This window comes from Aedes albopictus, chromosome 3, assembly GCF_035046485.1.
Source record: "Aedes albopictus strain Foshan chromosome 3, AalbF5, whole genome shotgun sequence".
Taxonomy (NCBI): domain Eukaryota; kingdom Metazoa; phylum Arthropoda; class Insecta; order Diptera; family Culicidae; genus Aedes; species Aedes albopictus.
The window spans coordinates 49,821,740-49,844,524 of NC_085138.1; the positions used below are offsets into that span (position 1 = coordinate 49,821,740).

Consider the following 22,785-nt stretch of genomic DNA (forward strand, 5'->3'; position numbering starts at 1 on the left):
TAAACCCATCAGATATTCGCATAGTCGCCAAGCCACCACCAGCAGATGTGCTCAACATCATCTGCGCTAAGCCGACGGCGCAGCGTTTATCCTTCGTGCAATTAGCCACCGCCGCCGCCAATCCATCGCCGTAGTTCAATCCACCGGCGATGCACTACCGATCGATTTCTCTTCACTAATGATTCCTCCACCGCCGCCAGACGTTGGAGTCGATCCTCATCATCTGTACCGGACCGGGTCGCGGTCCGCAATCGACCTTTGAATGCGGTCGATTCCGCACTTCTTCCTCATACCAAACTACGAGAGATCATCACAATCTCGCGCGAACTGCCGCGCCACCGCGTCGTGTGTGAAGTCATGGCTGGTAGTTCGTTCGTCAACGGCGGTCGGCGGCGGCGGTGGTGCGATCTACAACTCAAACCCAAGATTCATCTAATTGATCGCTCTAATAGGTTTATAGAATAATTATCAACGCGCGCACGCGAGCAGATCGACACGTTTCAGCTGGAACGATTCCCAGGAGTGGCCTCCCTGTTTATTAGGAAATTATGGCACCGTCCGAGCAGCTATTGAAGGTTCAATGATGCCTGACGGTGTTTGGTGTCTTCGAACCAGTAGAGTCTGGCAGATCGGAAGTTGGGAAAGAGAGGGCACAATTGCAAACAGTTCAAAAATCTCAGACAAGCTGGTGTGGTCAGTGTAGGTTGGATAGATATATAATTACCTATTTTCGTTTTCGAAGGCAGCGCCTCTTTGAAGGCCAGTAGGAGAAACTCGGCGACCTGGAAGAGATGTTATCCCACCTGAAAAATGATGGTCATATTTCACCCACTCATTCGTTGTTTTCGTGGTTGGTGGGTCGTTGACGGTTGATGAACAGAACCCTTGAGGTGGGATGAAACTAGATGTGAAAAGATCTCACTTTTGGAGCTGGAGCTCCAAAAAGCTGCAAGTCAGAAAAGCAGATACATATGAGTGTTCTTCTTGTTACCGATAGTAGGATGGGCGTACTGGGACGTGTGGGAAGAATTTTAGAAATATCTCAATGCTCTTCGCTTTCTGAGGTCAAATAAGATGTGACAAATAATCCAATTAAAAGTAATATTTCTTTCATTTGGATAAAAGATACATTAACTCTATAAAGAAGTGTCGTAAGCAACTAACAGTCATATGTAACACCACCCCTCAGGGCCATTATTCATGAGCGGAGCGCACCATAAAACAACCCAATCGAATCCTAATCACGGATTCCTATCACCGACCGGCCACCAAAACAACAACACCGCGGTGCGTTGCAGAGGTCCAAATGTGACCGCACCAAGCACACAAAGCTTGGGGCTTATGGGGGGAGCCACACTACATTCACATCACATTAGCCGAGGGTTACACAAGGTAATTGGATTTCCATACACAACACACGCCGGCCATGCCATGCGTCGTCGTCATCGTCGTCGCCGTGTTGTCTTGGGTGAAAATGGAGATGTCGAGGCAGTTTGGATTGGAGCTGCACCGCTCCGCCACCACCGGCTGACGTCGTTCGTCGGTAGTTCGGTCGGTAGTGAGATTGCCTCATCATTACGATTGATGGTGGTCATCAACCGTGATCATCGTGAAGCATCGTCACTAGCTGGATGGATGTCTTATGGGTCGGTCTAGTTTTTTTTCGGTGGTTCGGTGGCATTTGTTGGCTTTATTTTGCATTGTTGACTAAAGATAAATAACAAAAATCTAAAAACGTCTACAACATAACTTAGCTAGCTAGAAAGAGATGAACCAGCCTAGGGCTGAAAATCTCTATAATAAAGTAATAATAATAATAATAACTTAGCTAGAAAACACGCAGATCTTCAGCAAGATCATGCTGAGAATGTCTGGGTCCGATTCTTGATACAGTTCAGAACTTTTTACGGGACCTTTGCGCCTACCACTCGAAAGCAAGAATTGCCAATTGGCAAAGATGATGCTGGGTCATTTAGCCGAATGTTGTTTTGGCCGAAAAGGGAACGATGAAGTTTAGTGACCACTGACCATTCCACTGTTTGATATAACTGGAAAGAATAGTCTGTGAAAGAAGAAAAAAATCTGTCTAAAATTTTCACAATTTCGACAAGCCTATCCCGTAATGTAAAGGAGAAACTTCAGAGAAGACAAACATGGCTGCCACAATGGCGGACTTGGTCCCCTACTCACGTTATCAAGAGCACCAGTCTTGAATATTCGTAAACAAATGCCCTCGATTTGGAAAAGCTGCCTCTTTTTGCAAGTGAGCAAAGCCAGGATAAACAAGTGCGGCTTGGCTCGATGCTTCGTTCGTCAGATTTGTACCTCTGAAGTTTGTATGCAAAACTGCAATGGGATTTCTTGATGTTTCACCTTAAAACTAGTAAGAATCATCTATGATTCAGTTCAGAAAACATTTCTGATGATCATATTAGCAGCTAGAATGTTATCTAGAGTTTGTCCACGCCTCTAAATTCTTTTGATCACAATTCGGCCAAACGGCATTCGGCAAAACGATCCTGTCGACCAGATGGAATCCGGCCAAATGGCATTCGGCCGAACGACATTCAGCCAAATGGCATCCGGACAAATGGCCGCAAAACGGCAAAGATATTTTTTATAAATAATAAGGAAAACACTGAGGAAGTGCTCATTTGAAACTGAATTAAGAAGCGGATTCTGTCCCACTTAGGATGGCGCCCGAAAAGGAACAAGGCCAACCGTATGTCATGAAGCATAAAACGTATATAGATACACCAGATAATTAAAGACATTAAAGACATGTCGTTAGAGTAAGGCTGGTCAAGCGTACGTTTTGTTTTTTTGTCGGGTTGGTTCAAAACCTGTATCAGTGTTAGTAAATCAATAGCCAAAGTATTTATTTAGGGGTCAAGCGATCACTTTTTTTTTATCTGTATTAACGAGATTTTTAGCCCTAGGCTAGTTCATCTCGGGACCCACGCTTTACTTCCCTTCCGAAGGAAGAACTCACTTTTTGCGAGTTTGTCGGGAGTGGGATTCGATCCCAGGTCCTCGGCGTGATAGTCAAGTGTTCTAACCATCACACCGGATCCGCTCCCTTACGATCACTTTTATTTTACTTACAGATTTACATACTTAACAGCGACCTTATACTTTTTTCTCGAAAATGCTTGATTGAATATTTCTCGACGAATTCACGTATTCTGCGTGGAATTTTTACAGATATTCATAGCGGTATTGTCAGAAAACTTTAATGAAACAATTCAGTCAAAAAATTTTAAGGAGAATAGGAAGATTTAGTTATTTGCTAATATGCCTAGAGAAAATTGTGTAGTTGTTTGTGGTGAGAAAACTATTGTGGCTTTTCTCTGGAATGTTTGTAGCGTATTTCTTAAGAAGTTTGCCGAATAATTTCTTGAATATCGTTTGATGTGATATTCGAAATTCCTCAAATATGTTATGCTAAATTAGTTTTCCCGTAGTATCTGTCACCTTACTTTGAACCCGAGCAGGAGAAAATAGCTGAAAAATACCTAACTCAGGTATGGAAAACCGAATACCTACAACCTGAATGAGGTATTAAGTAGCCCTGCATAAGAGGTAAAATACCTAAAATAATAACTGGTGTGTATTCTGTGCATAACGCGTGAATAATGACATAAGGTATGGCAATACCTAAATAATAATCGGCGATTTTGCCATACAAATAGCAATTTTTCCATAATTGAATAATACCTCAGGCAGTCCTCAACACCAAAGCAATAACTCGTTGAGGTATTGTATCAATACCTGCAAAATACCAAAATAAGTTATTTTCAATACCTGGATAACCGACCAATACCTTGTCTTGGTATGATAACTGACTTTGGTATGCTCCAGTTATGTGTCAGTTATTCATTCCTGCTCGGGAGGACGTTTCAGGAGCGTTCTAATGTGTTTCAGAAGCGATCTAAGGGATTTCAGAAGCGTTTCAGGAGGTTGATTGTTAAGGGGATGTTCTAAAAGTATTCTAGAGGTGTTCCAGGGTTTTCAGGGGTGGGTGATACACTAATTATGTCACGCACAAATCAACCTCTTTCAACCTCCCCGACCCCCCCCCACCCTTTGTCACACTTTTCTATGGGACCTCACCATAGTTTGTATGGGTCATCACATTCTGCAAAACCATCCTTCCCCGTAAAAGCATGACATAATTTGATCACAGCCCCTCTGAAGGTTTAAATGTTCCAAATCTATTCAGGAGATCTCGGAGGTTTCAGGGGGTTTCAAGAACATTCTAATGATGCATTGCAGGGGGATTCAGCAGAGTTCCAGGGAATTTCAAAGATGTTTCATGAGTTTTCAAACGCATTCCACACGGGTTTCAAGGGGTTCTAGGGAATATCAGGGACTATCAGAGGTTTTCCGAAACCCCCTGAAACGCCTTGCAATGTCTTCGAACCTCTCTGAAACCCCCTCGAAAATCTCCTGAAACATCCCTAAAACCTCCTAAAAAGCTTCCTGAAACCTCGGGAAACTACTTCCAAAGCCTTCCGACCACCAACACCCCGCCCCAAATCTCCTGAATCCATTTGTAACCATCTGAAACATCTTGAAACTTCTATTGAAACTCTCTTAAAAGCCTACGGAAACCCCGAAACTCTTCAGAAACCGACTGAAACCCACAAAAACTTGATCTTGACGCCTTGAAACCTATCGATAACATCCCTGGAACCACCTGGCGAGCATTCTGAAACAACCGGAATCCCCTTCCAAATACTTGTGAAACCTCCCGAAACGCCTTGAAATCGCCTGAAAGTCCCCTAAGATTACTTTAAACTCTCCCAAGTGTCTTGGAACGCTTTGAAACCCCTCTTAAACATCCTTGTAAGCAACTTTAAACACATGGCAACCATAGAACGCTTCAAAATCCTACTTATACCTGATAGCATCTAAAAAACCTGCAACACTTTGAAATCCATCTGGAAAGTGGAAACCACCTGAATCTTTCTTGATAGTCCCCTCTGAGCCCGCCTGTAACCCTGAAAAGCCATTATACTCCTAGAAACTACTCTGAAACATCTCTGAAAGCCCTCTAGAACTCACCCCGAGAAGTCCTCCGAAACCCTTCTGTACCCGCTATGAAACTTGAAAATGACAATCTGAAAAATCTGTAACAAATTGTAATAAATTTAAAATGAACCGCTCAATAATTGCCGAGAATCGGTCAACATCAGCTAATGAAATAATAAAAAAGCACTCTTATAAGTTTAAAGGTATTCAAATTCAATGGGAATCATACATACTAGATGTTCAGTTGATATTTTTCAACAACCGTCTTGCAGGATAAACACTGGAGCAATTCCATTTTTTTTTATTAAATATTTTTTTAGATAACTTCATAATATGCCTGGTGTTTCCGTCCTCCCAGAAAGATTTCAAGTGTAAGGAGTTTATTTACAAAAAAAAAGTCCCAAAACAACACCTAACATTCAATTGATCTGTGAAAATATTGAAAACATTTGTTGATGACTATTTAAATTTTCCAAAACTATTCTTGTAGTTTTTTTATTAGGTTTTCGGAAATATTTGAAGAAATTTTTCGAAAATATTGGTATATTTTAGACCAGGGGTTCCCAACCTTTTTGAAGTGACGACCCCCTTTAAGAATTTTCAAAGCATCTGCGGCCCAATGAAAATTTTTAGAAAAAAATATGAATTAAATGTACGAAACCGAGTTTTTTGGGTACAGAGACATAGCCACGTATTCGACACTCACACTTTATAAAAAAATGATGTCATTTCAGGCCAAACATTTCAATAGGTCCGTCCTATCTGCATTTGAAAGGCTCTCTTTGTTCACTTTCTCTTCCAATTATTGCAATGTAATGGTACACTTTTCAACTATTTTTGCAGTACAAATCAAAAGACGATTGTTTTGATCATCGTTCAATGCAAGGAGATAAAGCATAATACATAATGAGATATTAACGAAAGAGAGGGAAACCAAAGAGAGCCTCTCTTCTGCAGATAGGACCTTTAGACATGTGTGGCCTGATTTATGTACATTAAATTTGAGTCGTAGCGTAAAAATAGCGGCGCAGCGCGATTTTTTTTGTAACATCGCGGCCCCCCTAGACTGGCTTCATGGCCCCTTAGGGGGCCGCGGACCACCGGTTGGGAACCCGTGTTTAGACGACACGCGTGTAATTCTGCAAGACAGGATTTCTGAGAAGTTTGAGTACAATTATGGTTCAGAAGTTCTGCAAGAATTTGCTACAGAATTTCACTAGGCATTCTTCCCAGATCTTCTCCATGGATTACTTTCGGAATGCCGTTAGGGGTTCTCTCTGTATTTGTACAGAACTGTTTCGAATTCACAGGGGACTTGTTTCGGCTTTCGGTCAATCGATTAAAACGAAAGTATTTTTCTTACGTCCGACGTTCAATAGGTTTTTCCATCTTTTTCAAGAGATCTGTAAAGGTACATTGGCTCTGTTACATGGAAATACATGAACTTACAAAGAAGCTACAATCTTACAAGCAGGGATGGGAACACTGACTTGCAAAGAGTTAGATTCACTTGCTATTTTCTCAGCTCAGAAGCGTCTTATCAAGAAACGATGTATGAACGACTTTTGCCTTTTGGTTTTGTCTAAAAGTTTGCCGAATAGAGTATGGATCGCACATGCATACCAAAGTCGTGACAGAGCTGTGAAAGCGACTCTCCACGAGGTGAGTGTAATTTACATTCACCTTGTGCAGAGTTGCCTTCGCAGCTCCCTCACGACTTCGGTATGCGTGTGCGACCCATACTCCATTTGGCAAACTTTTAGACAAAACCAAAAGGCAAAAGTCGTCCATACATCGTTTCTTGATAGCATGCTTCTGAGCTGAGAAAATAGCAAGTGAATGTAACTTTTTGCAAGTGAGTGTTCCCATCCTTGCTTACAAGGATATTTTTCGTTTTTCGTCTGGAGGTTTGTTCGTTGCGAGAAAACTTGTCAGCATAGTATGGTTCATCAATTCGCTAAAACGTCAACAATCAAAAACACTTTTCAAAAATTGGAATTACATAAAAAAGATTAACAGTTACTAACTATCGGATTTTCTACACAAAACGGAAAACTGGACACTGGGCAACTGAAAGCCGAAAAAATCCCCATTGTGCAGAACTTCTTCCTCTTTCTTTTTCCTCTTAACCCTCGAGCGATCGCGCTGTTGTATTTTGTACAACACGTTGAAAAAAACTCGCTTTCTGTACTCAGCATTAGCGTGGTGCTGACGCAGGTAGTCAACCGCGCGAGTTACGGAAGGTTAACAGTAATTACTGAATGAGAGTTGAATTTTCTATACAGAAAACAAAGAGCTATGTACAAAAATCAGATGACATTTTTCGTAATGCAAATGTTTTTTACTAATTTCTCAAGAAACACACTTGTCACAGAAGAGTCACGGCAGCGCAGGTTTTTGTTGGACAGAAATCCCTGCGACATAATTTGAATTAATAAATACTAACTTGCTTGAAGTAAGTCACCGTGACTTCTGCGCAACCAAAACCTGCGCTGCCGTGACTTTTCTGTGACAAGTGTGGCACTTAGGTTGAGTATCTTCTCACCTGCCATACGACATACAAATAAAATATGGTCATTGGCATAGAAAGCTCTCAGTAAATATTATTAGAAGTACTCCTAGAGCACTAAGCTTAGAATCAAATTTGTTCCTGGTCAATCTTAATTTATTTTAGTTAAATTTCTATTAAAATACTTCGTCAAATTCAATTGATAGCTATTGAAATGATGAAATCACGTTATACATCGGGTCATCACAGGTAGACCTAGCTGAAAGATCATCCCCGTTTTTTTTTTCACTTTCAAGTTTTCCAACCATCACGTCGTCGATCTGTTCACTCGGATCAGAGTGCAAGCGCAGCAAGTGTTGGGAAACAAAGCGCAATCCTTCTTCGCTCCAGTGATGACAACGAGGTTACACTCTCGGTGGCGTGTCTCTTGCGCTATACTCTGTTCGGATTGGCATGCTGGTTGGATGGAACCATCAACATCATCGGACGGCCCCGGTTGGTGAAGCTACTGGTTGGTTGGTTGGTAACCTAGCCATAGATCTACTAGGAAAGAGACTCTTACTTGACTAACCGTCTGAGTGACTCTTTTTATGACTTTACTAGTGTCGATGCCCATAGATTTGCAGTAACAGCAGCAGAAGCAGCTGCTGCTGCTGTTCAGTTAGATTCGCTTCGTTGGTTGGTTGGTATAGTTAGTGTGACGACGACACCAGAGAGCGACCGGTGCGCGACTTGTGACTGAAATTAGTAATGCAGCACTATAAACCTAACAACCCAACCAACTAGAGGCAAAGGGAAACGTCGACAAAAAATAGAAATATGTAGAGCTGACCTGATTTCGCTTTTCTTTGTCGTCGTCGGCGTCGTCGGCATCGGGTATGGTACCTCCGCCAAAGATGTGGATCATCTTCCTTTTCGTCGCTATTACCCATAATATAAAAGTGTTGCACCGAGCGCAGCATTGTGACTTGCTGCCGCCGATTGTTGCTGTTGAGGGGGGGCGTGAGAGACCTCATACCTAGAGCAGAGGGCTCGTTGGTCGTGGTTCGTTCGTGCCCATAGCAGCGGAGATTGTAATCGGATTTCCAATTCGTAACGATTTCCCGCCGCAGGTCTTGGTTGACTTGATGGTGGCGGCGGCGGCTGTAATCCACACCACAATGGGCATCTTTCTGAACTTCTCAGCAGCAGCAACAGTGTAAACGTTCGTGTTAATTCGAAAGGAAGAGCCATGAACTGCAGCGCAGCCATCATCGTCGTAGAGCATATTCTTTGTTGTGATGGCTCAACCGGCGCGGCGAGGGCCCAAGAGTTCGAGGCGTGTATACGAACGGGCTCGGGTCAAATCACGCTGTCAAGGTTGGACAGGGCGAAGATTTGTAGGTGCTATGCTAGGGTGCACGTTTACCCGAACTGAGTTTTACGATGTTGTACTAACAATGACTCATGGGATTCCCTCTTCGGATATGAACCAAATGTGCGGGTTTTCTGAAGATTTACGCGTTCTAGTGCCGAGGCGAACAAATCAACTCTCACCTATTAGAGAGTTTGCAAGCTTAGCATCCCACACACTCATTAGCAACAAGTTTCCAAACACAGAAAACTGTTCCTCAAGTATAGTGGCGACATGGAGGATTGAGCTACACTCCAAAAATTCTTCACGTCCCTATTACCTGAAAACATATGTGGTTTTCGTCCACCATACTTTTCATGTAAGAATGACATGATTCGAAGGTAAGGGAACTCACAACTGAGAGATATGTGGTTACCGGAAATTCATGTGAAACTTACATGGTTTGAACAGTAGCTTTGTTCTAATTTTTTAATTCAATTTCTAATACTTTAAAAGAGAAATAACAAACACTGCACATAATTTAACTTTCATTTTATCCATTTTTATTCCAAATATGTATAATAATAAATTTGTGAAACAAACCTTTGACGGCAAAATAGGTTCAGCTCTTGAAAGAGTTTTATCAGGCACAACTCCAGTCCAGACCAGGTTTGTTCCTGAAAATACGCTATGTATTCGAAGTAGATATCTTATGAGACATCTAAAATCCAGCTAAGGATGATAATTCCACGCCTAGCTTAAAACTTAACTATGTATTAAAAAAAAACAAGTTAATTGCGACGTCACAATGGCAAAGATAAACAAACCGACGCCATGTTGGCCACTCACGATGCAAAATCACTCATTAATTTTTGCATACCTGATAATCAAGTCACTGTTACATGAAATTAATGTCAATCTGACGTGACCCCAAGTGAGTTTTACATGAATCATGTGAACCCGAGCAGAGGGGAATATCAAGTTAATAACTACGAAATTACAAAACCTGTTTTTATATCTCGTTTTGTTATTATTGTATTATCAAGGCATTACGTTTCCATAACATGTTTTGTTGGACAATCTTATTTTGTTATGACCAAGCTATTGGTATATGTACAGCCAATAAATAATATTTCAATATTACATTTTGTTGTGGAACAAGTTTGATTATTATTGTATTATTGAGAGTGTACCAATACTTTATGCTATTGCTATCAAAACTTAAACAAGTTTTGAAATAATAACGTTATTTACAATATTTCGCGGGTTATGCTTAGAGGTGTGGTATATTACGTGACATGGAGGTGCTGTAATGTGTACAAAACCAAGTCCCTGCTGGGCGCCGCGAGGTTTGAAATTGACTGAGTTGTAGCTGAAAAGTTCCCAAAATATCAGCCACTGCCCAAGTGGCGCAGCACCCTACATACATCAAAACGTGAACATAGCGACGATATTGAAGGTGGGGTTTGAAAGGGACGTTCCAGATTCCGCATTTGACATGAGAATTTCAATCATAAAAATGTCAAACTAATTTAGTAAACTTGTTTGAACAAAGCTAATACAGACAGCTGAATCCAAAATTGTAGATGGTTTTGAATGGGATTTTTCAGAAATATTTTATATTTTCACATGTTTTCCCTGTCGTTCCAGAGGATGAAGTCGGATCTACCTATTTGTGGTAAAAGATTACATGAATAGTTTAAAATACGCCTATGAGGGAAGAGAGAAACTTAAGTTCGCAACCCGGGTAGAGGAAAAGAACTCGATAATAGCATATTATGATATTGAGATCAAAATGAGATATTGGTTTGATTGATATAAGAGATAAAAGATCTCAAAATAATATCTAAAATTTACTTCTGGAACATCATCATCAGATCACATTTAGATCTTGTAAGATCTAACCAATAGCAGCAAGCTATTTGTTTGATCTTGAAATATCACATATTGATATTGTTCAGATGTTCCAGGAGCATTTTTCAGATATTATTTTCAGATCTTTTATCTCTTATATCAATCAAACCAATATCACGTTTTGATCGCCAGTACTTCACCTCTACCCTCATTAATGATTGTTCCGTTATTCTCACATGCTGGTCTAAATATGTAAAGCATTCTCAGCCAACACGAAGTCATATATGATGTAGAAAAGGATGCTAATGTGGAGGCCATATGCGTACATGCTTTCATTTAACCACGGGTAAAGTGTACGCATATCGCCTCCACTTTAGCATCCTATTCAACAGCATGTGCAATTATTTGATATCATAACTAATTTTGCTTTCGGGATATTATCAATAACTCTTTAATATCAAAATTTTTTATTGAAATATTCCCCAAATTCACTGTTATTAAGTTGTTATTGACACTAACAAAACATGTTATTATATTGATTTTCCAAGAACAAATTTTTGTTATGTAACTTGTTATGTTGCCGCTTATGACAGACAAGTTTATAACTCAATATGTTATGTTAATAACATAAAAATAACTAATTCCATTATACAGATATTATGCCAAAATAACGCATTTTGTTATGCTGTTATTATTCTCTTCTGCTCGGGAAAGAAGTCAAAAGAGTGAAAACGCAAGTCTACGTGATTTTTCACGTCAATTGGACGTGAAGACTTTTTAGAGTGTAAGATTCAGTTTGCACTTCACTCTCCTCCAAACGGGTACACTTTATTATCTTTGGACAATCTAATCTATTCAACCTCTTCGGTCGGATTGATAAAAAACAACAATTGAATGCAACCAATGACGATGGGCGGAGACTTTGTACTGAGTGATGGTTTATGAGAACAGCAATAAAGGATAAATTTATTAATATCAGTCAGTGCTCATTTCGACATATGTAGATTGAATCACCTACAGCTCATTTCAGTGGTGAAAAAAATTGTTCTACGCATATGGTCAAATCTCAACCGTCCCGTAGTTATTGAACTTCCCATGTTTTTGACTCTTATTGTCCTAATTGACTATAACTTTAAAATGGTCAAACTTATCACAGTTTTTAGACCCTTATTAGGAAGATTATTGTGTTTTCTATCAAATGGCATCTTTGAATCGATTGGTTTGCTTACGTAACTAAGTTTTCTAGAGCAAATAGCACAAAAGTAGTGTGTTCTAATTTGTATTTGTCAATTATCTTTGAAACATGCGCAATAAATTGAAATTTCTTCTCCGGCAAAGTTGTGGCTCCTGTTTCACTCTACATTTCGTTCTTTGACATCAAACTTCTATCTGTAATCGTTTTCTTGCAATGTTGATTTAAACATCACATTTCAGATCATAAATTTGCAACTGTCAAGGTAAGCACGTTTTTGCGCACTATCCGCAACTAAATTAAAACACACTACTTTTGAGATATTTGCTCTAGAAAACTTAGTTATGAACTAAACTAATCTATTCAAAGATGCCATTTGATAGAAAACATAATAGTCTTTCGAATAAGGGTAAAAAAAACTGCGATAAGTTTGACCATTTTAAAGTAGCCAGTCAAGGCAATACTAATCAAAAACATGGAAAGTTCAATAACTATGTAACGGTTGAGATTTGACCATATGCGTAGAACAATTTTTTTCACCATTTATGGTCCTCTATCACCCTTTCAAAAGTTTGCACTCACGAATCTAACACCCTGTATAACTCATGTATATGAATATAATGATATATAATGGAAAAACAACCTAATTTTGGGTAAAATAAACCTAAAAAATAGGTAGTTTTAGTTTTTCGTGCAGAGAATCTCGACTACGTATGATTCCCATTAAATTAGTATTCTTTTGAATTTCATTTTATGAGATTTTTTCATTATTTCAGTTATCGATTCTCGCTAATTGTTGATCGGTTTTCCCCGTTAGTCGAAATTTTAAATTTGTCAGATTATCATTTTAAAGTTCCATCGGAATTTCAGGGCTTGACGGGCTTCCCGGCTGCTCCAGGGGGCTTCCAAGGGGGGTTTCAAAGATGTTTCAAAGCGTATCAATGCTTTTCAGGGGTTTCAGGAGGGTTTTAGGAGGGTTTCGGAGGAGTTCCCGGGGAATTAAAGGGCCTTGAAAGAAAGATTGAGGGGGTTTTCAGGCGGGTTTCAGGTGGTGTCAGGGAGTTTCAGAGTGACTTGAAAGCGTACCAAAGTTTCCAGGGATTTAAGGTTGCGTTCAAATTTTTGTAAGATAGGCATTTGTCTAGAATACATAGAATATTGGATTGTCTGTATTCTGAAATAGATCAGGGTAACATTTTAGATTTTTTTAATTTTTGTTCATGTATTTTAGATTTTACTTGTGTTCTGGAAAAAATAAGTTCAAGTTTTTGCTTGCAGTTTGTGTTTTCAGTTAGATTTACACTCTTGTACCGACTTTTCGTACCTTCTAAGCAGAATAACCTTTTCGAATGATTGTAGCCAAGTCCAGTAGTTAATATATATATAAAAAATAGAAAGACCTACCAAAATTCAGCAAAACGAAAAAATACCGAATTTCGACAAGAAACCTTACTTTACCGATCTTCAGTAAAGCTTAACCTCGATAAAATTCTGCTAAATGTCAATAATCTAATTTTTTACGGAAATCAAAAGTGAAACTAAAAAGAGATTTCAACAAAAATAGCAAAAAAACAAATGAGTTCGTATGAAGAATGAAAATATAAATTTCAAGGAGATTCATCCAGCAACACAATAGTTCTAAAAATTTGAAATTCTGCAGAAGCGTAAAATTGCCACCCTGTCTTCAAAGACTTTATAAAAAAAACTAGTTTTGTTTTTGTTTATTTCTAGAATGTGTGAGAGAATACCTAAGACCTGTTATGAAGTGTTTCATTGGAGCCGTCATAAACTTGGAAATTTATCCCAAATTCTTTAGACCCCTAAGAGTTTACTGAAGCACCTTAATCTTACTCAGATTAAAAAAAAACGAAATAAAAACTGTAAATTAAAAAAAACTAACTTTTTTCAAGTTTGAATGCTATGTAACGAACGTATGAAAGTGATGAAGTGTATTTATTTAGAAAAGTCAGATCGAATTTGCATAAAAATGACGTATTTTATGAAAATGCGTGCTGGTGGGTCGCCAAATCCTATAAAAATCAAAAGTGGGTCGCAAGCTGAAAAAGTTTGAGAACCCCTGTTTTAGGGGACTTAAGAGGATATTATTGGGGTTTCAAGGGAGTTTCATTGAGTTTTCAGTGGGGTTTTAAGGCATTACGGGATGTTTCAGGGAGATTTGAACGGGATTTCTGGTGGTTTCAGGATGCTCTCAAAGAGGTTTCAGGGATGTTTCAGGGGTGTTTCAAGAAGTTTCAGGGGGTAAATGAGAAGATTTTTGTGGATTTTAAGTGACTCGATGATTTTTAGAGCTTTAAAAAGAGTTTCAAAGGATTTTAATGGAAAAATCAGTTGATTTTGAATTGTTTCAGGTGCTTTTAGGGTGGTTTGACGGGGGGATTGGTTGAAGTAGTTTCCAAAGATTATGTTTTAGGGAACTAAAGGAAGTTTCAGGGGATTTCAGGGGGGACCTTTTACGGCCAGGTTTGCCAAAAACTCCCTTGCTAGGAAATAAGGAGACGATTTCGGCGATTTTCTGAGGAGTAAAAATAAAACACACAAATCACAATGCAAAAACTCCTCAACAGCTCCAAGCCTGAACTTATCGCGCAGCGAAGAGTTAGACCAACACTAATAATTGCTTGTTATGATTCTCACGTAACTCTAAAAGCACTCGCGAGTGCCACTCCCATACAAATAAAGACTCGCGAGACTCCAAACACACTTCTCTACCCGAAATCATTACCTTTTGTTTTTTTTACCTGTTTTTATGACCTCACTGTTCGGAAAACGTTTGCTCCTTCTCGACGAGGCAGAAACAAAATACCGCTCTAGCGCATGTTGTAAAACTCTTGATTTTGAGGAGGATTATCAAGCCTGTTCAAGGAGTATTCAGTGGACTTTGGAACGCCCTGGAAACCATCTGATGCACCCTGAGACCCTCTGGTATCTCTTGGGACCCCTGGAACGCCCCTAAAAACCCAAGAAACATCCTGGAACTCCCCTAAAACCCCTTGAAATTCCCTGCAACTCCTCAGAAACCTCCTGAAACCAGCTGGAATCGCTCTGCAACCCTCTGAAATGGCATTGACACACCTGAAGCACAATGAGACCCACTGGAATGCCCCAAAAACGCCAATGAAACCCCCTAGAATATGAACGAAATCTGCGAGACCTTCTGAAATCCTTTGAAACGCTTTTCAAGCTTTCTGGAAACCTAGAACACCCCTAAACGCTACTGAAATCCTCTAGAACCCCTGGAAAGTTGCGGAGGCTTTCTGGAGCGCTTTTCAAACCATATGGTATCCCCTAAAGTACTTCTAAGCAAAGTAAGGAGTAACAAGATCAAGAAAGCATATTTGAGAAATTTCAATAGATTTTTCCAAACATTTCCCACAATTTTTTGTTCAAATATCTCACAAAAATCATTCACGAAATTACATATTCTGAATTTTTTTTAAGAAATACGACCACAAAAATCCTTAAGAAAGAACACAATATTTTTCTCATCAGAAACAATGACACAATTTTCTTTTGGAATGTTATCAAAACATTAGCTGTTTAAGGATGCCCCGTGGAATATGTGGGTCTGTTATATAACATTGGTCCTTAAATAAATATTTTGGTCATAGACATTAATAGATACTAGCCCTCATAAAGTTTTTGAACCAAAGTAGCACTCAAAAGAAAACAAAACGTATTCTAATCCCGCTTTACTCTAACGACATGCTTTCAATAGTCTGTTGTACGATTTGTGCTTGGTTGTACGGTTCACTTCATGACATACGGTTGGCATTTTTCCTCTTCGTGTGCCGTCCTAACTGAGACATAAAAAAAGCTCTCGAAATAGGACAGATTGGTGAAGTACTAGATTTGTAGTAAAGAGTTGAATTTTAGTATGGTGAGAAGGTCAATCCTCCGTTTCTGCAATGAAATGGTGCAAAAAGCGTGGGTATTATGATTCCTTGCCAAATTTGATGCTGTTTGAGCAAAACTTTGGACAACAGTGTTGTTCTTTTTTCCATTATTTGCAACATAAACAACATAGTTATCCAAAGTTTTGCTCAAACAGCATCAAATTAGGCAAGGAATCATAATACCCACGCTTTTTGCACCATTTCATTGCAGAAACGGAGAATTGACCTTCTCACCATACTAAAATTCAACTCATTACTACAAATCTAGTACTACACCGAACGTGCCCCATTCATGTAGTGATTTTTCGAACAATTCTTCAAAAAAATATGCAGGAGTTCCTTTAGGTTTTTTAGGGATTTTAGGCATTTCTCCAAAGATTTCACAAGTGATTTCTCCTGGGTTCTTTCTAGGGATTCTCCCGTAATTCCTCTAGTGATTCTTCAAGGAATTCCCGCAATTTAACCTGGGAGCCCGGATCTAAACATTAGTCTTTAGAACTTTTCCAGAGATTTGTCCAAGGATTCTTTCAGGAATTGTTCCAGACTTTTGAGTTACGTCTGATATTTTTCGCAGAACCACTTTTGGGCTTTCCTTCGAAATTTATCCAAGAATTAATTTATGTTTTTTTTTTGTTCAAAAAATTCAGGGATATCGCTTCTTGGTTCTTTTGAACAAGATTCTACCAAGATTCACGAGATAAACTTTGTTTATATGAATCAAATATATTGATGTTGATCATTGAACCGACATTTAAATTTAAATTTTTAAAACTATCTCAATTATATATTATATGTATTTTACTATATTCATTGGGGCAGCCCTCATTCCATATCGTGAGCATTGACAAAACACACAAATGAAAAGTCAAAAAAAAAAAATCGAGTTGAATACTGTTCCTACATATTTGTTTTCATCCAATGGCAGACACGTATGTCGACCTCAACTGTAACTGTAACTGTAAGTTTCTCGTACTTGACCCGACGGAATCACTAACAACTAATTCGCGGTGGAATAGGTAGTTAGTTGAACACCATATTGTTACTGACATTAATGGTTGCAACCTTACTACACCAGCATCGCACACAGGTTGAAAAATTGTGCTTTTCAGTTCAAAATCGCTTAATTGTCCATGAAGAATAGAAACAAGAGCAAAAAACTTCTTCTCGACTTTCGTTTCTGAAAAAATAAAATGCAACTCTCCTTGTCCATCAACCGCAGACGGTTCCGGACTCCCCTTCCGTTCTGCATTCACGTATAATAAGTATATATGCTGCTCTCGTTGCACAAAAGCTACCAACGAACGAACGGAAATGCATCTTATGAGCACAAAAAAAAGTATAACAAAAAGAACATCACTCCAACGACCTTCCACTTGTGTGTGCCGCCGTCGTCCCCGCGCTGGACGGTCGTCATCACTCTCTTGTTCATCGTGCTCTGCCGGGGCCACCTTTCGTGGTGGTTGGTGGTTTGCTGGGTTGGTATGCTGCAAAATATTGCTGCACAGCAAAAAGGGTACAACACACAGATTTCCTTCCTCCCTCTTTCCGCTCAATTATGCGATGAAATTCGGGATCCTTTTTTAGTTCAATGCTTAGGCACTGTGCACTAGCGTGTAGTGACCCGCATATCGAGGTTTAAGAATCTGTTCGGATCACAATGTGAGTAAAGTTTGAACGACTGTCCAGTCCAAGGATCAAACTTTGTGGCGTACAATTGTTGATTTAATGTTATCCTTATACAGATAACGGGTGGTCACTAAATAACGGGAATGCTTTGAATGTGCTCTTAAAAATATATGATCTTTAAAAATGGCAATCTGAATTTAACTATCATAAAGGTTTAACAATGTACGTCCATGGAAAATATAAAATTTAAGAAAGTTGAACGTAGTAATTTGTACAGTATTTTTTTGCAGTGATGTTGGAGCAACTGCTTTGTACGACTTTTCAGAGTTTACTTTCACGCATTTTCTGCGTCTGTGAAATCGTTGGTGAAAATAAATGGTTTCTCAGCTACCTTTAGCATCTACACACTCAAACAGTAATAAGAAAAAATGGGGATACTGACTTGTTTTTTTTTTTTGCTTTGGTTGTAGCCTTTTCCCGTAACTGACATTTATAGAAATTTCCAAAAAATGTTATTTTTCTGTATCACCAAAACGTGTCGATGTAATTTGTGCACTGCGGTTCATTGTTGAACTTTTTTTGTGCTATTTTTTTTATAACGAACCATTTACATGTTGTTCAATGTGTAAATGTGATTTGATGTAAATATTTGTTATTTAACAAGGCATTCTATTGATTTATCCCGCCCATGTCACAAAAGAAGATTTTATTATGTGAAATGATATCATGCTTATTGGTTTTGCTAGTTTTCCTCTATTTCCTTCAGGATCTGTTTCTTGGGATGCCGAAATGTGGAATTCATTCAAAACCGGGCGGGTTCTAGTTTTATAATGGTTAACTATTAACTTTTTTTACGGTTGTTTTGAGCAATCAGTAGAGCCGTCCAAGGCGTTTTGGTAGTGCTTCCTGTTTCAATGTCGTTTTCTGCAGAACAGAATAAGTTGACACAAAATAAAAAATACGCTGACTTTGTGGATAGATAGACGATGGTTTTGTCTAAAAAATGTTTACTCTATGGACGCTTCTATTGTTTTTAATCAGCTGCTAAAAGCATTCCCGTTATTTAGTGGCCACCCGTTATGTACATGAATTCTGAATAATGTGAATACATGACAAATCAAATGTAGCTATTCCATAAACTCAAACAAAATTCCATGTCCCTTCTTGATTTTTAACATTTTAACCATTCAGTGGTCGCAAAATTGTAAAGTTTTAAGTTGCACAAATACGCTGACAACACCTCGCATTTTGTTCGTAGCTCCAGCGTGGTGTTGCAAGCGCTGACCGATGCCGCGAAAGCTGCAAATTAAATAACAATTATTCTCAATAGTGTTAGTCGCTGGCTTAAAACATTCTTTTTCACTCACATTGACTACTACTAATTACGAATGACATAGCACCAATAATGGCTAGAACGATCTTCAAATCCTACTCATCGATGAGAATACAAACAACAGTCATAAAAATTCTTTCCCATTCCCTGCCTTTAAGCACTTAACGATGACAAAACTACAACAGCAGAGCATGCTTCAAAGCAAAACACCACATTCTATAACTGAGCCAATCCATAACAAAATCACAGTCATCACGGCTACAACACTCATCGAACGACGATCAGCAGCACTCCTCACGCGATCATCACTTTCAGCAGTTTTCAGCCAGAACCATCTGGCGCGGCGTCGAGCGTCGATGTTGAGTAGCCAAGTCAGTCCCAGATTACACACATCGCTGCCGTATGTAGATTAGACATCGCAACGCAACATCAAGCATTCATATACGACGAGAAGCGCACGCTTAAGCTGTCAGTCTGACGCAGATGCTCCCACAACTAACCTTCGTAGATCTTAGTATAGGCGCAACCACCACCTTCACCTCCACCGCAACCACCACCACCGTGCTGCTGGCAGAACCGCAGGAAGTACATTTTTTTTTTCGATGCGAGCGATATGTATTTTTTTCTTCTCCTTCGGCTCAGATTTACATCAGATGAAATTTGGAACAGACAGGCAGGTATTACGCTCGGAAAATCTTGTGTTGATCAGCTCAGCAGCACTACTATAAAACGGCGCGGCGCGGCGGCAAAACTGCCGACATAATAATAACCATGGCAGCGGCAAGGTCGTGATCGACACATCCTCCTCACACCACGCAGCACTCGACGACGGCGACGACGCGATCTTACACTTTCGATCGACGGCGGTCGTCGTCAGTCACCTTCGCTCGTAACACTACTAGATGGATGATGGTTCGTATAGTAGCTAGTACACGCAGCACCGATTTTATGACATGCATCAACGAGAGATAGCTTTGTTCAGTGAGTGTTTTTAGGAGTCAAGATTATTTTTTCTAATATTTATGTAATATAAACGTTTTAGAAATACGCAGTAGTGTCATCAAAAATATCGAAAAAGTGAGGTAATAATTCACCGCAGAAAAAAAAACACAGTGTAAGTAGAAAGTCATCACTAAGGTGCCAAACAGTATGGAATAGAATGATATGCGGAAATTCTATGAAAATGATAATAACATGTGGAGAAAACAGCGACGAAACTGGTTAAGCTGATTCGTACAACGCTTGTTGGATCGAAACCAATTGATGTTGTTGTGCAATATTACACTTGAAGAAGCTATTAGAAGAGCTAACGTGTTCTTCGTTGTCAGGGAATACATGATCCTAAGTATTGATATCTATCATCGGAATCGGTCGTCGAGTCATGGAAAAGGCATACATGCCTTTTAAATCAGCAAGAATTGTTCTCACAATCAACACCTGCAAAGACAAAGTATATAATCGTTGGTAGACGGCGAGGATCCCCCGAGGATCATCCCCAGGATTCATTGGGGGAAACATTTTTTTTAATCTATATTAACAAGATTTTTAGCCATAGGCAAGTTCATCTCGGGACCCACGCTTTACTTCCCTTCCGAAGGAAGAACTCACATTTTGCGAGTTTGTCGGGAGTGGGATTCGATCCCAGGTCCTCGACGTGATGGTCAAGTGTTAACCATCACACCAGGGCCGCTCCCCGGGGAAACATTTGAAAAGGCGTCTTGCAACTGCAAATAGAACTTTCTACGAGCTACATAACCAGCTCAGCTGAAGTCTATAGGGACTGGAAGCGATCGGCCCTGTACTACGAACAGTGAAAAGCGATTCTTCATTTGGCGTAGATTCATCCCCCGTCTGTTGCGCCAAGTCTTAACTGGAGTATTGAGCAGGAAGACTGGGACGGCTTCTACCAAGATATCAATCGTCAACTCCCTGGCAGTCACGACGTACTGACTCCTACCGAGTGGAGTACGATAAACCGGGAGGCCGCTGGTCGTCACATCCCAAAGGCAGCCAGTAATGGTGATCGGAAAAGAGTAACAAGATGTAATACCGAGGTCTACGGGCTACCAAACTTAGGCGAAAGTACCTACGAGCCCATCGCAGGCTGACACCTGACGACTCCGTGAGGTCTAGTACACTGTAGGAATTTCAATTAGCGAGTATCTGAAATGCCAAAGAAAACGACCTCTTAGGGCTGACTGATCACTGAGATCAATAGCTAGATGGAACTATGGAGGAAGGCCGATGCTGTCAGTGGTAAGAACAAACACTCGGAAAAGGATACAAAAGTAGAGGACAGCTTCATCAATGATGCGGGTACTGTCGCTAAGACTTTAGTCTAGCAAAGTAGCAATAGACTACAATAAGGATTTCAGTTTGAACGAGCTCAACTGGACCTTGAGCCACGGTGCTGGAAAGGCTGCGGGTCCTGACCTGACGATATCGGGTATTCTATCTTCAGAAAGCTCCCCCTTATCATCGGTCGGTTGGTTATAGGGTGTCCCAGAAAGTATGGGCACAACTTTGCTGCTCTGCCATTTGGGAATGGATGCATAAACAAACTTTATTTTCACACATATCCTGCCTTAATATGTCAACATCAAATGCCAATCATTAAAATTTACATTTCACACTTCGTTTGAATGCGGTAGAACATTTACTGAAAGACCTTTTAAAGCTTCTGCACAAATTGCTATATTTTTCAATAACATCGCTTAATAAATTGTTTTCTACGCATGAAATTAAGCTCGATAAAAATTTCAAAAAATATATACGTGTATTTCAACATGCGTATCTATTATACAACCCTAAGTTCGAATTGAAAACATATACTTTTGAGCCTGAAAAATGAATTGAAACACCAAAATTGATATTTTTGAAAACCCGTTTTTCTAATAGTTGAAAACAAGCTTCTGAATATGTATCAAAACATGCAGTAAATTACATTTTAATTTCACTATAAGTTCAATAAATGCTCCAGCTTTATAAAGTGTAGATTGAATTGTTTTTATTCTCGACAAAACATGTTTTAAAACTCGAATGTCTGTGGGCATGTCTAATCCAGAAATAGAAAAGGCGAATTTTTCAATTTTCTCAAAATTATGATTTATCCGTACGCACAGTCAAAACATATTTTTATAAAAAATTTCAATCAACCATCTGAGAAAACATGTTTTTGAATGTATCATGTGAAAAGAATTCGAAAAAAATGTTTCGAATTTGGAAATTTGGCAAAACCGTAAAAAAGTAGTTTGTGCAGAAGTTTTTAAAGATGTTTTTCCATTTTAATCATTCTGCATATAGAAACCATTTTTAATGGATAAACTCTTCACAGTTATCTATCAAAATGCTCTGAATAATAATACAAAAATATAAAAATTGTTGTTTGTTAAGAAAATGATTGTATTTTCGCTATACAAAGTTGTGCCCATACTTTCTGGGACACCCTATAATATTGAGACCATAAACAGGGCACAGCAAACTGGAGATATACCTGTTAAGTGGAATAAAAAGGTTAGTTATTCCTATACCCAAAGAGGGGAAAGGCAGGCTAGTCTTACTTAGTTGCATTGGGAATACACTCGAGCGTATAGTCATGCTCAATTGTCGCCTTTCAATAGAGCTGAAAAGGCATAAACGAATCCATCAACAGTAACACACATAGGATGTGGCTATGGCGCGGTGACTTTCTTTCTGATCTTGAACATCTTTTGGAGAAAACGTCGAGTGAACACCTGCACGTAGATGTAGTTACGTCAGTATCATTGACCGCGCAGTAAAGGCCGTCCGAAACTTTTTAACTTCTTAACCCATTTCCGCCCAGTGATCTATTTATAGATCAGATGCCTCGAACGCCCAGTGATCTATTTATAGATCAGTAACTTTTGCGATAATTGCGGAGAAATTAAGCATTTTGGAAGACTGGTGTCTTCAGCAAAGTTGTTGAGAAGTTCAAGAACTCTTCGATAGTACGTAATTTAGTACGTATTC

At 39.3% G+C, this 22,785-nt stretch overlaps 1 protein-coding gene across 2 annotated transcripts in view; it reads right to left on the bottom strand.

Annotated features, from left to right (window-relative positions):
• LOC109417380 (tyrosine-protein kinase CSK) overlaps positions 1–22,785 on the bottom strand; it is a 204,292-nt gene that overhangs the window by 170,974 nt on the left and 10,533 nt on the right. Inside the window, exon 2 of one of the 2 annotated variants that reach the window (XM_062856873.1) lies at positions 19,296–19,720. The exons of the other annotated variant lie outside the window; for it this stretch is intronic. Coding sequence (XP_062712857.1) covers positions 19,296–19,386 — 91 coding nt within the window. The 5' untranslated portion in view covers positions 19,387–19,720. The remainder of the gene's footprint in view (positions 1–19,295; positions 19,721–22,785) is intronic. 2 annotated transcript variants of the gene reach the window in all.